Genomic DNA, 17,572 nt, shown 5'->3' with positions numbered 1-17,572 from the left:
CTTAGACATATGATCGTTATATTTGTATAGGCTCGGTGATGCATTATATGTTACTTGCATTAATAAATATACATGCCATTCTATGACCCTACATACAATTCTGCAATTCAATTTTCCCAGTTTTAATAAGTTAACTACTAATCCTGTGTTTGGACAATACAAAGTTCACAACTTTTACAAAATGTGGAGTTGAGCTTCTGGAAAGCCCATTTTGCACTTTGAACATTGTGAATCCACCTCAATTTTTGTTCCACTACTTGCGAGAAATTTTGTTTGCTTCAAATTTCCACGTTGTCGCGATTAGCACAAAGCAGAGTCGACTTTAAATTTTAACGAGAACTTCAGTATAGGAAAAAAAAACGCGAATTCCCGCAAGTTCCTCGACGAACGCATTTAAAAGAGATTATCGCGAAGCTTCATTTTATTTATAGTTCCTAGGGAGCGTTGGTCATCGCGATATCGTTGCAAAATCGAAAGCTGAGCTTACGGAGACTTCCGAGAACAATGGGGATTAGGCGTGATCGCCGCAGGCGCGCGCTCTCGGCGCTGCTAGACGGAAGCACGTGGCAGAGGTCGCCCCAAAGCTTGCAAGCTTTCAAACTGCAACCAGTCAGTCGTCAGCCGACGGTGCTGCATGTGTGTGGCTTGTGTTATCCGCGTCATCAGAAGGATCTACGATGTTGGATTTCTAGGGGTGAGTCTAAATCTTTTATCTTTTCATTTAGGGCTTTGAGTTCGGACTTAAATATTCAGAAACACTACTGTGCAAAACTATGAGACCGTAGGAATAGGTTTCACGAAAATTGGGAATAGTTTCACTATTTGCTAAGATAATCAAAAGAATCTAAACTTTGGCGATATTGGATTCCTAGTAGTGACTTTGGAGCTATTATTGAATTTCCACTTAGAGTCTTAAATTTAAAAATTCAGAGATACTTCCATACAAATCCTTGAGATCGTAGAGATAAGTTTTTCAATTATGACGTAAACTTTCACTACTTCAGCATGTTATCAGAAGAACCCTTACTTAGGCGATATCTGATTTGCAATAGTGAGCCTGAAGTTTTTTTTTTCACATTTTTACTTGGAGCTTTGAGATCAGGTTAAAATATTTAGAAACACTAAGCAAAGATTTAAAAGCCTACAAATATATTTCTGTAAGTTAGAAATACTTTGTTTATTTCAAAACTTTCGAATGGTTCTGTCACTTAAAGAAGTGGCCAATAAAATCGCGACATTTCTGAAAATAAAGTTTGTTGAATAAAAGTAATTATAATAATACCTATATATATCTAAATTGTTATAAAAATCGAAATTTCTAGTCAAGTAAGAAAATTAGAGTAACGACAAATAACACAGATGATTATTTCTCACGTAATAATTAAACCAAGACCATTATTGTTCGTAAAGTGGTGCAATTTCATTGGTCACGGCTGTAAATGTGTCGCACGAATGTGGCTTGCGTTATCGTGTTATCAGAAGAATGTATAGTGTTGGAATTCTAAGGGTAGCCCAGAGTTTTTTTAATTTTTTGCTAGTGACTTCGGGCGTGGGCTTTAGAATCCTGAAATATTCAGAAATACTATTCTACAAAGTTTTGAGACCATAGAGATAGATTTTTCAAAGTTAGGAACTTTTTCACCACTTCAAAACATTATCAGAAGTACTTAAGCTTCAACAATGCTGGATTTCCAGCGGTAAGCCTGAAGCTTTTTTTCAAAATTTCACCGGGGATTTTGGCTTCAGACTTAAATGTTCGGAGATCCACTTCAATGTTTTTACGCCATAGAGGCAGATTTTTCAAGATTAGGTACTCTTTCTCTATTTCAACACTTTAAAACGACTCTATCATTTAAATGTTCAAACGGAAATCGAACATTCAAGTATTCTATCCTATAATTAAGTCATTCACAGACCGAAGTGATTAACCGTACTTCTTGAATACTTTAAAATTTTTATGAAAACTAAATATAATCATTTTTGTTCTTCAGATTTAACCAATTTATCGAATAAGAGACTTGATGCTAAATATGAATATTAATAGAATATTAATGTTCTGCAGTAGGTCGAAAAACAATTTAGAGATGCGCCGATGGAAATACACGTATGTGAGAATAGAAAGTGGTGATTGAGTATAACTTAGTGCTAAGCTAGTAATGAGATGGAAATAATTTCGAACAAGGGTAATATTAACCCCTTCACTGCCGCGGAAGTGTTGATAAGATTGACCCAAATTCGAAACAGTGGATAAGCATAACGAGTCATTCCTTACAAATTGTCGATCATGTGTTCTGCGAGTATACTATCACGATTCTGAAGAACCACTTTATATCAGTAAAATATTACAAATTCTCTTACATCAGGTTAAAGACAATAGGACTAATCTATCATTAAGTACAGAAAACGCAAAAAATCTCTTGACGTAAAACTTCACGCTTTCTATCTCTAATGACTTATCAATACACTTCAGGAATTCCTATCCCTTACATCATCTATCATAGTGTCTCGGCTTAAACATCCTCTCAGCATCTCCTTCATGGAAGGACGGTGTGGTCAATAGCTATTATTGCACACGTCACATGATGGAGAGTCTCTTTCCACGAAGTAGTGGATATTCGATTCGTATTCTGCAAATGACCACTTGCTAGTCCATGTCGGTGTCATAGAAATCCTTTGACAACCACAATCTGTTTACGCCAAATCCTTTACAATATTCCCCAGTGACCACACACCTTTCGTGGGATCGATAAAGGACCGACTCAGAAGCGGCGACTAATTACGAGACTTCTTTTTGTTCGCGTGACGCTCGTTATGCGGTAGCTAATTAGTTTCCTGAACGGTGTCTGGGAAAAAAACGGGCGGGACATCTTAACTCGTGATAATTATAACGTATGCTGTGGTAGGGTGCATTCAGAAAGTGTGGAAAGACGCGGCGCGCAGACGTTGATATGGTTCGTGAACACGCGCCAACTTGAAACCTCGAAAATCTCCCTGACGAGCCTCCTCTGGCTATCATGTTTCATCCTATCAAAGAACCTTAATGTACCGCTGCTCTTCAATTCAATCTCCTCGTAAATAACTCGAATTCAGAATATTGAAACAATGTAGCATGTGGACGAACACATGTGGGAATAAGAAAGTTTATGAGCAATTGATATATCGATTTTTCTCTGAAATACAAATATTCTTGAATATTATCTAATTTTTGTGAATCTCTGTTTTACACTCTTCGTAGTCTATTATTATGAATAACAGGTATTGTATAACATATTTAGTGGGCGTGGAATTATACAACGTGAATTGAAGGAAAGTTTTTATTTTGAAATAATAATAATATTTAACATCATATTGTAATAATTTCTATTAAATTGTATTTTCTGTAGCACTACTACTGCCAAAAATTAGAATAAATAATTTGGAAGTAATTTCATTTTCTGAATACGTTTTATATATTAAAAGCGATTTTTATCTGGTTAATGTGGTAGTAACTCCTGCACTGTATAAATTAATTCAGCTAAAACATTTTTCTGGGTCAACCGACCCTCGGTGTTCGAAGGATTTTTAGAATTAGCAGAATGGATTGAACTCAGAAAAATTAAACATTCATGTAACACTAGGAAAAATTCAACGTGAGGGCACTTTACATTTAAAAAACAAGTCTCCTCGAAAACTAGGACTCCGTGGTAGGTTTTCTACGATGAAATATATTCTACATACACATGAAAATTCGAAAGAATTTAGTATTTTTATGAAAAATTCCAATTATTCTTGTTACACGTTAAATCGTTTTAGGTGGGTTCCATCGCTTTAAACAGAATATCACCAAATATAAAGAAACACGTGTCGCTTACTTTTGGGGCATTACAACATATAGCACATATACTTCAAAAGTGACACAACTCAAAAAGTTATGTTTCTCAGGAGAAGCACACAACTGCTTATGAGTTTAGGAGAAAATGATATGCTAAATATATAATACTGACTTAAAGACTGGTTTTGCTTAAAGAAAGTTATCTTGATTCAATAATTAGCCTAGAAAATAGTTATGTACTACTTGCATTGAATAATTTTCTTGTCATTATTTAAATAATTTGTAATTTATATTAGAAGAAAACTTTGAATAAATTTTATAATTTTGACGTTTAACTAGTAAAGCTTTTATAATCAACAGAGTTGTACCAACCAAACTGATTTATAACTGTAATTGAAAAATCACGTTTTTAATATATGTCATTTTTGAAGTACCATATGTGATATGTGAAATCGGGGAAAGTCGAACGGATGCACTTGCCTATTGTTCCGCGTTAGTACAACTGTGTGCAATACAAAAGTTATGAAACTCTATCATGCTGCTATTGATATAATAGTAGATAAAATACAACTGAACCTATGTATAACGTTAACATGAATTATAGGAAGCCTGGAGGAAAATTCGATTCCGGTGTTAAATATTTCAGCCTCGATGCGCAGTAGGATCATAAAAGATTAAGTCCTGAATGGATTCATTTTCCAAAGCAAACACTAAACGATCGAGCGTTAGAATTATTAGAATGATTCTGCTCCAGTCCCTTTTCCCATGTAATTGACTGATTGTTGACCCAGATCCGCCAGTAATGTAACATATCCTCCGATTGAATTGTGTACCTGAATCGATTACCATTTGATCTTCAATTCTACGTATGTTGGAGGAAGTCGGCATAGATTGTACCATTGACGTTGACACGTATGTCAAGCACAATTCTATTCCTAGTAGTGTACAGCTACGATGGAAATCGAACGGAGTTGCCTCGATCCAGTCGTTTGCAAAGGAGAGTCGAGTAAGATGAATCGCCGATCGCATAAACCATTGTTCGATACCGTACATGGAATCGATTATCGAAATACCACGTATGCACTACTCTTTGCTTCCATTTGTTATCCGTTCTTCATTATTATTGACCACTTCCTCCACTTTCCTTGACATGCAATCAGGCGTACCTTGACATACAAAAGAGAATTTGAACAGGAAGAAGTATCCTAAAGACACCTTATGAGAGATATCTCAGAATAGATGAATCTTGTCTATAGCCTGAGAACGTTTCTGCATTTATAGCAAATAAATTCAGAAGTAATGAAATATACATAATATGCAAAAGTATGTCAAATATCTAAAATAAAGTATATGTTATAATGTCAAAAGGTCGAAATAAGTCCCGATTTAGGTCTCCTTCTTTAATTCAGCGTATGAAAATATAAATTTTGATATAAAATATAAATAAATTTTTTATAAATATAAATTTTATAGATTTTTTCATTTTGAGTCCATAGAAATTATGACAATCACTTCTATAAATAAATTCCATTAGTAACAAACAAGAAAATTGCTCAAAAAGCAGTCGATTATTTATTCTTTTACGTATTATTATTGCTTATATGTACAACGAGCAATATTAAACTTTCTTTTGTCCTCTTTTCTATTTCCACCCCTTTATGTACTTGTTTGTCACTTCACTGAAATGACATTTTTAGCTGTATCTTCAAAACTTAATTTAAGAATTCTTTAAATAATTAATATATGCTGCAGAGCATGCATAAAAGTGTAATAAGAAGAGAAGCAGAACAGTTTATCATTCAGTTACTGAATTACAGCGAAATTCATAAGAACTTCTAAAGCATGGTGCCATAGCAACGTTACCATATTGCAATTTTCTCTCGTGTTAATGTTTCTTTGTGCATATAACGAAAGGTTCTGCCAGCCTTTGAGAGACAAAATAGTCTTCAAGAATTAAATCATGTGCAATTAATTTTCTAAAACGATTATGCCGAAACAACAAGCTCAAGGGTGATTTTGGAGAAATAGAGCATATTTTATATGTTTTTATAGTATTTCCACTTTTTCGTAAAATCACATTAAAATAAAAATTCGTTTATTTCTTTTATCTTCGAACGTCATCGTTGTTCAGCACCCCAGGTCTCGGACTTGTGACTCTGTTGCTTAGTTTGCCGTGATATTCGAATGAACGCGAGTCTCGCGTGTCTGGGAATCGACTAACTCATCGCGAGATCATTTTTCACCCAGGTGACATTAAATTTGTCGACTTCCTTAGGAGAGAAGAGATAGAAAAGTAGAGAAGCAGTGTTTGTATGTGTGTGTCGAAAATCTGTATTAAAAGCCTGCCCTACTTTCAAATAAAAACTTCATCGTTCGTGGACACATCAGACTAATTATTATTTCAGTCTAAACGAGACTTTGAACAATTCAGATAAGCACCTCTATACCAACCTCTAATTTAGCCAACATTCGAAATCTGTTATGTTCTTCTTTATTAGTTGATGCACATCCCAAAACACACTGAATATTTTTTAGCGTTATAAAATTTGTAATTGCAAACAGAACGTTATATTATAATTATTCTGAATTTTTTATAAATAAAAATCGAATTTTTGTAAAAAAAGATAGCACTGAATTACATTGTACATTGAATCAAAACTTCACCATTCATAAACGTATCAAGTTGATTATTATATCTGACCAAATAAGACTTCAAAGAATTGAAACAGTCATCTCTCTGACAATCTTCGATTTACCTAAATTTAGAACGTATCATATTCTGTAGTGTTACCAGCTTATATTTATATAAGAGTGTCTGGAATATAAATCAACAGCAAAAAATGTAAGGTCAAGGGTTGAACCTTTGGAAAAATTCCATAGGGCATGACATTTAAATGCTGCTGTTGAATTTTAAAAACATTAATTATTGATGCATCAGGGCAACAGTTTCTAAATACGACCTTGAAGCTATCTAGATAATCATCTCTATGAGAATTTCCGATTTACCTAAATTCGGGACGTGTCCATCTCTACCATTCAGCACGACAAAATCTGAGAACGATGGTTAAACCTTTAAAGAAATTCCCCTGGACACAAAATCAACAGGGTGCTGCTGAATTTTGAATAATTGACAACAATCGCTGGGCAAGATTTCGTCACACATTAGAATTACGAACGGACGCAAGGAGACGAAGTTTGAACAAGAAGCTCAGAGCTATTCTCAGAACGGTAATCTCCAGCGGGCAAGGAGAGCGAAGGCGGTTCTGCACGAGCGTTGGGCCTTTGTTAAAGGGACAATTAGCATTCTGCATACTGCAAAGCTCGCTCAGAAACGAAATGGTGAAAAGTCGGTGGTCGCGCGATGCTCGCGATTTACATTCATTTGGGAAACGGATTGTGCTCGATCACAGGCACTCCCTGTTGTTTTGCTCCTAATCTACACAGCCTTGTCATACTCTTTCACGAATGAAAAATTAAAATTAATTTCCTTCTAATAAGGAAGTCTTCTCTGAAGGTTTGCTTAAATTTCAAAAAAGTATGGACCGCTGCTGCTCGCGAAACTTGGAGCTTGCTGGTTAAAACTTTCCCGCGGCGAACCGCGCAAGATATTCACTGCATCTTTTATTACGTGGGGGAAATCAAAGACGTGAACTATTTGTTTCTCGGTTTGCGCAGGGGTTAGATCGATGCATTCCGCATTTCCCTTACACCCTTGCTAGAATCTCTACGCTGCACAGCGATTTACGATATTGATCCTATAGAGTAGTATAGTACAGAAATTTAGAGGTTACGAAGATTTTTGCTTGGATATTGCACAATTGAAACATCGTCGTTAGCTTTCCCTTGGTATTAATTTGAATCTAAATAAGACCCAACCCTGGCTGCAGTTTTGAAGCGAATTGAAAGGCACAATGATTGCTACAACAGGGAGGACAGCTCTGCAGACTTTTAATCACTTCTCTATGAATACCTAATGCCTCGCATAAATTCTGTCCGCAATCACGTGGGTGTCTGCCAGCGTGAAAAGAATGCAGGCATAATTAGAGAGCTGAAGATCGCACCCTCGTTATTCAGCGCGGCCAATTAACCTCTGAGTTATTAATTATAGGCATAGCTACCTATTACCTGTAAAATGCCCCAGTAAATGGGCCAGGCAGTGGGCGTAACATGTGACGCATAAGTGGTCTAATTGAAAACAACAAACGCTAAATAGTCGTTCGGGCTCGAAAGGATAACACGACCCGCGGTTCTGGTCACGATTGTCAACTGCAACTCTCTCTGTTCTCGCTCACCAACGCGTATGAAAGAGAACATTGGTTAATTAGAATACTGTTTGCGGCGATCAAGCGGCTCGAATTAGTGAGCCCTTCACGCGTCATGAATAATATTGTGTAAAGGGTGTTCTATTTCAGGTAATCAACAATTGCTTTAGGAAACATTTCAGCAGGTTCCAAGGGGTCAAAGATCGTCAGTGTTTTTCTTCAATGAAGTTATGTGTCCTTTTACAGAATATGTATAACAGAATGTACTCTTTATGCAGAATATAATAATTCCGAAGGACTTGTTGTTCAGGAAATATGATTTCCCTGTTGGTGAAAAGGTTTTGGATATCCGAGAGTTATCTGTGTTTTTTTATTGGGTTCTGTCCTTTTTTTATTCCATAAATACGTAATATCTTTGTTATTACCTGTAATGGAGCACCTACAGTATTATGCGAATTAATGTGAACACAGATGATTTCACTGAAATATTTTATTGCTTATAAAATTAATTTCATATTTGAATATAATACGTTACAATGAATATTCAATACGAAAATGTATTCTTTTCTGACCTTAACAAGTTTCTGCACTCGTTTCGATATGAAATTAATTAATATTTTTCACACTTAAGGATTACTATGTTCACATTAATTTGCACAATACCGTGTATTGCAGAAGTCATATCCGCTATTTTATGTCTCTCACAAATGGAATGTCGTTTTTTTCTTGTATTGAGAAATCAATGTTTTCCTCCTTCTATTTACTGAATTTAAAAAAAAACGAAATGTATTTTAAATATAAATCGATTTACTTTATCAATTCACTGGTGTGTGATACTTGCATGAAATTTATATTTATCGCCAGTATATAAGGGGTTAATAGGGTTATGTAACCATTTTACTGTAAACTAGGTATCTCATGCTCACAAATATATGAAGATGAGATAGCCGCGAGCATCTAATATTATTATTATTGCCTTTTTTAGGCAACCTATATTGCAGAAGTCATATCCGCTGTTTAATGTCTCCAACAAATGGCGCACCTTTATGACTACTCGTAAATATTTATGAAGTTTAGGAGTAACGTTCCCGTGAGAGTATACGTGCACTAAGAAAAGGGGTGGTGTGACTAGTAGAGAGGATTCTAGAAAAATTATTCAAAATCCTAGCTATGAGCACGAAGAACAGAGCCACACCTAACGCCATCATTAAAGATAATAGAAACATTCCTTATGTAGGAGAAGCGAAAAAGGAACTACTGTGTACGTTCGCAAATATTTTGATAAACGAAGAGAAAGTAAAAGTTATCTGTAGAAAGTTAAGGATTTTGGTTGTAGAAATTAATTTAGTGTCATTGTGTGACAAAAACATGATTTTTATTTATAGAAAATTGGGGATCATTTTAATAATTAAAATAATTTATTATGTTACGTGATAAAATCCATTACACGTTTATTATTTTTGAGTCGGCACTTAAAAATTGAAAAACAACAGGAAAAAGTTTTTAATTAAAGTAGGAACATAGTTGGTTTAGCCTGAAGACACCGAAATTCGGTGACCGAATTAGCTTTTGAAGCTCATAGCTTAAAAACTAAGGAAAAGTTTACTCAATGTTTTGCTTCAAAAACTGCACGAACTTTCTATATGTATTCAAGTAAATCTATTATTCTACTTTCTATTGCTTTGCTCTCTATACATTCAGTTTTTAATACAAAATGCACAATTACTTTCTTCTTATGCGCGATACTGTTGATGAGATAAATACTTCTCAAAGCAGAAGAAATTAATATTGATAGCTCAAGAAATACAAACATGATTTGGAAATTAGGGAACAGGCTGTGTAAATATTATTTTACCTCACAGTTATATTTCATTGTCTCAGAAACGTTGCTTCAATGTCAGACTATTCAGAGACTATTCTCTCAGAGTTCTCATCGCTCTATTTCCTATGGATTCAGACTCTGTTGAAAAGTATACAAATCCTTTCACTTCTTCGCCATGTCACCTCAATGGGTGACCAAAATGAAGCTTGAAAGCAGACTAGACGGTCGTGTTATTTTCGTTGAGGCTACGTGCCATCTGTAACCACTTTTTCCTCTTCTGCAAGGTAAAAACGGCTGGCACATACTGCCATAGTCCAGTGATCTCGCTATAAATTCACTGGCTTACGGAGTAGTACGTGCTAGCCTTGGCGAAGGTTGCAAGGTTCCGCTGATCAGCTTCGGTTTCTGGAAATACGGGCGCTGCGCTTTGTCTTTCCTTAAATAACAACGAGATTGATCGATGCTACTATTTCAAGTAAATCCTGATAAGCTACATTCCAACAAAGACTTGGTACAGGCTTTCAACAATTTTTTCTCTCTTTGCGCTTTAGCTACTTGTATTAAGTCTCTTTTGTTTGCACCCTTCGTACGTCTGCACGAAATACAGTAACACCTCGGTTAACCAGGTTTCAATTATTCTTAGTCTTTTTCATTCAGAGTTATGTCTGTTCAGTGTACTTGCAAGAAGAGTGCGACGGAATATCGACTAAGACTTGACCTAGGATTTCAGTGAAAGTAGTCTACTGAAATTAAGGAAATTACTCATCAAAAGGGTACTTCAAGTTTGAAACTCGAAATAAACTTGTGATAAACATTATTTCATAATTTCCATCGCCTTAAATTCAACCAATTAAAACTTTCGACTTTGAATATCATTCTTTGCTATAACGATTCACAAATTAGACATAAAATTATGTACTAAAATTATGATTCATTTTATCTTTCATGTTGAATATCTTAATTACATTGATTTGCTGCACAGTAACGTATTCACACGAAAAGAGAGAATCGATCTAACTGTCTCCCCACTCCTACAACCATTTGCAAAACAACCATAAATATAAATGAGCCGACTGCTCGTCTGCTCGCGTCTTTGACAGTGATGCACAGTATTAATTGTAAATTAACGCCGAAGACGCCCAATCTCGTTCGTCCTAATATTTGATCGAAAAATATTTGTCAAACTCTATTGAGTTAGCCAGCGGTGGCGAGTGAATAACGTAGGAACTTGAAAACCGAAAATACTGCAACGTCGATGAATAATTGAACGGGAGCAAAATAAATTGCAAATACCTCGTTCCGAATGAAAATTACGCTTCTGTAACAATTTGTATTCGTGGAGACGACGTCTCATGTCACTGTAACCCCGCAGATGAAATGTTTCCAACCTGAAAAAGGTAATTTGCTGGCTTGCAGAGAATTCGTTATATTACTGAATATTGGTTGACAATTTCCGATATTCGTAATATTTATTTAATTGGTACGTCCTGCCTTTGCGAATATTTCCGCAATATGAATTTTTAATCTCGTTAATAGCTTTTCGCAGGAAGCATTTTACGCAACCTGTTCGGACGCTTTTACAGTAGCATTAAAATTATTTAATCTAATTAATAAGGAAAAGAGAGGAAAAGTTGAACTGAATTTCTCTCTAATCCTAAAATCCGCGAGTGCAGCAGTGTTCCAATATTGGTTTTGCAAACTTCCAAAGTATGATAATGAGAGAGCAAGGGATCATTCAAATATCGAATTCTACAAATTGAATCAAGTATCAAGGAGCTTATATTTAATACCGTGGGCTGAACGTACCTAGAAGTTACATGACATGAACAACTTCTAAACTGTAAGACATTTGTTTGCTTCATTCTGCTTACAAATCCTCCAATTGTATTTAGTTATAATTCTTGTGTAGACTGAGATTAAATTGTACCTTTGACTGTAGGAAAACTGTTCAACTGGAGTTTTGAATGATTTTTCAGTTGTCATGCAAATGCACGTTGATGCAAGGAATTTTGACATGCATGTCCTACGTTCCATCAGAGTAATTCTAGGCCCTTGTCTTGATTCACCCATTGTTAATTGTCCTGAGTCAGTAATTCTGCAAGACACATAGCCATGAGGGTAACTTGGTCCTTGCAAATGTCGCATGTCCGTGGAACTTGAATAGAGATATTCGATTAACCTGTATTTAATTCACCACTGTGCCACTTTCGAGAGATCTCGACACTTTCCTTCGTCTCGATAGCATTCAATCTCTCACTCACACGAAAAATCATTTTTCGTTTAGCTTTCCATCGAAACTATCTGGTTTTTAACGTTGGATAGAATATCAAAACCAAAATATGGTGAAAGATGCGTCACAATAAAATATGTTTACACTTTTGCGAGAAGATAGTGCGCGTGTATCAGTATTTATTGAACGAAGAATTGTCCTGTCTCTAGGAGTTTGCTTACCCCTAAGTTTTTCAATTCCTGTCGACGAGAAACTTCTCGCTACTCAAATTCTAAGAGTCCTTGCGTCGAGAACTCCTCGTCTCTCTTAAATTTTTAAAATTCAAATTAGACTGAATCTCCGGCCCTCATTGAACGTGACCAGTTTTCAAGTTAGAGAAACCAATCTGCGGCGGTACTAATTCGTTTAAAGTAAACTTTGCAACAGAAGTTGTTTCAAGTTATCCTAGCGTTCACGCCAGGGAATATTGTTTCTGACGCAACTGATACTATTTATTATATACAGGTCCCTGATTTGTTGAAACGTGCCGTCCGATGATACATAGTTTTTGCAGCTCGTAGTCAAGAACTTTCCAGAAGAAGTTCTGTAGAACAAGTTGGGTCAGCGAAGTAAAATACTGGGTCGCTTGAATGATCTTTCATACATTCTGTAATTTAAAGATGAATTCTATTATACATGTACATATATTCTATATTAATAATATATCTTCATCTATATAATAATATGTCCAATATATGTATATATAGGATAAATTACTTGAAGAATATCAATAACTGTTCTAATACTCTATGTATGGTACAGTAGTTTAATAAAGTCTTAAGTTTTCAAAAATAAAAAACAGTTTAGGATTTAAATAGTAGAAATTCAAGTCAATGAAATTTTAGCACATTCGGAGTCTATAAGACAAGAGTTTACGTAAAAATAATTGCAAAAATAATTCCGAAAGAATGAGACTCTGCACTGCAAGTTCGTGTATTTTATTATTTGCACACAATGACGCCAACCGACTGCGCACGGATTTTGAGATGAAAACAGCATGGCGCAGGGTAGTTCATCCAGGAAAATCGCGGTTTTCCTTTTATGATAGCCAGCAGCTGCAGCTGAATTCCACAAATGGGGAAAGTTCATCCATCGAAGTGATCTTGCACCTTAATTCCACCTAGCGAGCCTTCGATCTTTCTTCCTTTTTCTCTTATCCCTTCTTTATTATCATTGATCACCCTTTTCACTCTCCTCCTATTTTTGTATTTGTATCTTGTCTGCTTCCTTCTTTCTCCGCATCCTGGATTTTCAGTATGGACTTAGACTTTAGGCAGTCTTTTCTCTCAATCTTGTAGGTGATTTTGGAGAACTAATGCATCATTCAGATTAGTCTACATATTATTTGAATTTAGACTGAATTGAAATTCATCTGACTTTAACCAGTGAACACCCAAAATGATGTTGAAGGAGATTAATAATTATTTTTCGCTGTATAAATCTACACCGTTCAGGATGTGTCATTTCAAGTCCAGAAAGATCGACAGAGCCTATCGAATGATGTTTCGAGACAAGTAAATAATATATTCGCGTTGGTAAAGTGGTTCCAAGTTACTTGAATTCAATTCGTTTGAGTTCAAAGTCTGAACGAGGTTTAAAGAATTTTTGTTTAGAAATGTTTTGAATAATTTACCACTGTCTTCATTTTATCACACATTTTCATCCCCCTTTTAATTTCTTGGCTCATTTGAACTCATTTCTGCTCTCCTCATGTCTTTCTCCATCACTTTATAGTACCTATTATCATCCTTCTGTTTCTACTCCCACGTCACGTTTCAGTTCCGTTTCTGCTTGTAATCCCTTTTTCCACCCCGAATGTCTAATTGTCCCGCGCTTCCACTCGGAGAAACATGCACGCAGACGCTCCACGGGGAACGACCAAGAGATCGGCCCTTCACTACGCGTTTTACATTTTAAATTCAGAATTACATTGGTCAGATTTCATTCTTTTCTCACGGGAGTTTGAAAGTGCCCGTGGATTTCGCGGGAGGTTGACATGGAACGTGAATTCTAAAAATTATGTCTCCCTCTGCTACCACTCTGATGTCTAAAAAACTTTCGCGAGTACAGATCTATTCATTCAATTTCTTTGAACATAAAGCAAATTATGGAATAGTACACAAGCATTTGACCAATTAAGTCTGAAGGGTATAGAAACCTCTGTTCACTCGGTTTGTTTGGCAGTAAACGAAATTATGGAACAATTTCTGCATCTAGTAACATAGAACAGTGGTTGTGGGAAATGATGAACACAGTCCTGCGATTTGATGCATCTTCTTGCGATATCATTGTTCAAAGGGATTTGAAAATTAAATCTGAAAGTTTCAGGGACCACAGTCCATCTAATTTGTTTCAAAACATTTCTTCGGTTAGTTCAGTAGAATAATGGTTCCAAGAAGATATGAAGATAATTTTTTGACCTGATAATAAAAAGTAACTGTATCACCTATTTGTATAAAACGCCTCGTTAATAAAATTGAAACACATGCAGGGCGCTATTTACTCGTTGTAATCTCAGAACTACTTTAAGAGTTCTCAAAATTAATTAACATGTTGATATTTACTACAGAAAGTGGTGGAATACGCAGAAGGAAATTTTTCAAAGAGGTCCAAACCTTGAAGTCCTCATACACAAATTTCGAAGTAATTAAAGCAGTCGCTGTACCTAATTTGCTGGTAACTAAATGAATCTGTTAATGAATCTTGTCACCATTGCGCGGGAAAGTAGCTAGCTGCCTTGCTGTCGATTTTCTGCCGAGCGCGGAGTGACTTTCCGAGGTGCTCGAATGCTCGGATGAAAGAGATACCCCGCGACCTGGTTGCTTGAATAGATCATTCTTGGCCGAACTGCCGAATATTCCATGCAACTGCATCGACGGATACTCTGGCTGCATGTGCGCATTCGCACTTTGATCACATCCCTGTCAGAATGGCTTTCTCTTTCTTCCCTCTGGCTCCTTTCAGCGGGCCAGCCTTTCTGTTATCATGCCTCTCGAAACGAGATTTCGGCCTGGTTCCGTGCACGCGAAAAATTGACCAGGCCAACTTGCGTCAAGCGGTACAGTCGTTCGAAAATGCTTCCTCAAAGCCTTGCCCTCGTGAAAACTCTCTTTTTGGCTTCTGAATCTTCCTTCCCACTGCGCATGAGCATTTTTAACGCTCTTTCGAGGGTGGCGATCGGAGAACACAAACTGAGTGACATTTGCCCTGGTCATGGATTGTTATTTGCTTTCGAAATAACACTACGGCTGGATAAACTTGTGCTGGCATTCGTAAAATCACAGATAGCATTTATTTTTATAGTTTTTGGTTAAATGTTTACTACTTTTATAATACGTAGTGACGTGATCGACAGCGAGGTTCGATTCGCCACTGCAGTTGCCTACTCTTTCTCGATAATTTCAATTTTCTCGAGGATAGACGATTCAACTGTAACAGGCAACAATGGAAACTAAATCGCACGTCAAACACAGCTGTGTTCACAATCAAAGTTATTGTTACATTCTCGAGGACGCTGTAGCGAACCACATGATTTCCTCTACTTGTCAACTTAATAAAATACTCTATTAACAGCAACAATTCCCTGGATAATTACATCCCTTTCCACGCCTCCTATATCGATCAAAATCGTGAGATAAAATGCAGTTGGTGGTATAAAATTTCGCAAGCATGAAGAATTTAAAAATCGAAAATCAAAGCATCACAGCTACTCTTCTATTTCGAGGACTCGCAATATTATTTTATTATGATTTTTGACAACTTTAACGCAGCACTATTAAAGTATACTAGAGTTCCATAAAACATAAATGACAAATGCCGTAAAACACTAATGTACAGGAATATTTCCAGATATATGGAATTGGAACAGTTGAATATTTACTGTCAGGAATGACAAATTTCGACGTGAATAAAAATTGTCCCAGATTTAATAGGAAAAGCAAACGAGCAGATAGATTACAAAACTGACAGATGTTTGAAGCGCGTGATATTCTTGTGTCAGATGAAACAAAAATCATTTCTGGATACGACGAAATAAAACAAGAAATTATTTTTATGTCGATTCCAAAGATTTCCTCTTCTATATATTTGTTCAAAACTTCAGAGTTTGAAACAGTAATATACATCTACCATATTTTTGTGCATTTTAAAAATAAAAATAAAAAACCTTCCTATGCATAGAACATCCGTACTCCAATTACCTCTATGTAACACTATAAAAATTCGTTTAATTTTTTTTATTTGTCATTCGTTTGAACACGAATTGTATAGTTTTTATTGCTTTGGATTTAGTTGTTTAAAAAAATTGATGAATATTTTGAACCGAGGAACTGAAGAGGTGTCTCGTTAATTGATCACTCTCGAGCTTCATACAAACGTACCAATTGGATGACCATTTTGCCTTTGACTTTTCTACAGTTTTTGGAAGCCACGAAAGCAACGAACTTTTATCTCTGTTTGAATTTCAGAAGGGAACCGCGCTCCTGTGGAACTCCGGCGAGTTAATAAAATAAACAAACGAGCGAGTGAAGATCAGAAATTACGGGGGATGCGAAAACCGGAGGAAGATGTCGATGAGACTGGCCTGGGGGCCGAAGTTGTTTCTCGTGCTGGTGACGACTACGATCGTTATCGGCAATTATCAACGTCATGGGGAGAAAACTCGTTTACGCGAGCAGCTCGTTAGCGGACACAAAGTAATGAGGAATATTACTCGATTACAAGGTGAGTACCAAAGTCCAACGGAAAATTTTTCCAATATGATTCTACTCGTCAGCGTTACCTGACAAAATCACATTTTCCCTGCATTCATTACACAGTTTTGACGCCTTCAATGCTCATTAGGGCTTATCGATGGTATTATAGAAATGCAAATGCAGAAGAATGGGAATTGTTGCAAGAAGTCATAAATGGATTTATCATTACCCCTTTTGGACCTGAAGAATGGTCTTCCTTTCTGATCAAAGGGTCAATTATTATACATAGGTAGCTGTTATTCAGTGCTTCCTATCTCATTGTGAATTAAGAACACAAATTAAAGATATTCCACGTGACACTTGATTTCATACAATCGCTGACAGAACAGATCTAGTTTCTCTTAATAAACGCATGGTGAATTAAAATTTAGAGAAATTCAGGTACTGTTAATTCATTTTGATCATCGATGAAAAGAACAAGAATTTTTATTATATACAGGTATGAACATGGGAAAAAGTGCACTCTTTTCAATTTATGAATAACAAAATTACCTCGTCTTCTGTGACACTAAATCTGGGTACTCTTATCGTGTAGAAGATACTAATCACAATCACCTGTTATGGAAGTGCAGACTATTTAATAACTATAGAAGTACTATTCTAAAAGAACTGAAGAGTCAAGAAGCTTAAGAGCAAACATGTATAAAGACCCAG

The 17,572-nt window shown here is 36.0% G+C and overlaps 1 protein-coding gene across 1 annotated transcript in view; it reads left to right on the top strand.

Annotated features, from left to right (window-relative positions):
• The first annotated feature begins 580 nt into the window (after positions 1-580).
• LOC143184651 (zwei Ig domain protein zig-8) overlaps positions 581-17,572 on the top strand; it is a 42,315-nt gene continuing 25,323 nt past the window's right edge. Inside the window, exons 1-2 of the mRNA XM_076387035.1 lie at positions 581-694; positions 16,631-16,886. Coding sequence (XP_076243150.1) covers positions 16,730-16,886 — 157 coding nt within the window. The 5' untranslated portion in view covers positions 581-694; positions 16,631-16,729. The remainder of the gene's footprint in view (positions 695-16,630; positions 16,887-17,572) is intronic.

This window comes from Calliopsis andreniformis, chromosome 10 (assembly GCF_051401765.1).
Source record: "Calliopsis andreniformis isolate RMS-2024a chromosome 10, iyCalAndr_principal, whole genome shotgun sequence".
NCBI classification, from domain to species: Eukaryota; Metazoa; Arthropoda; class Insecta; order Hymenoptera; family Andrenidae; genus Calliopsis; species Calliopsis andreniformis.
This window is presented reverse-complemented; position numbering and strand designations above follow the sequence as displayed.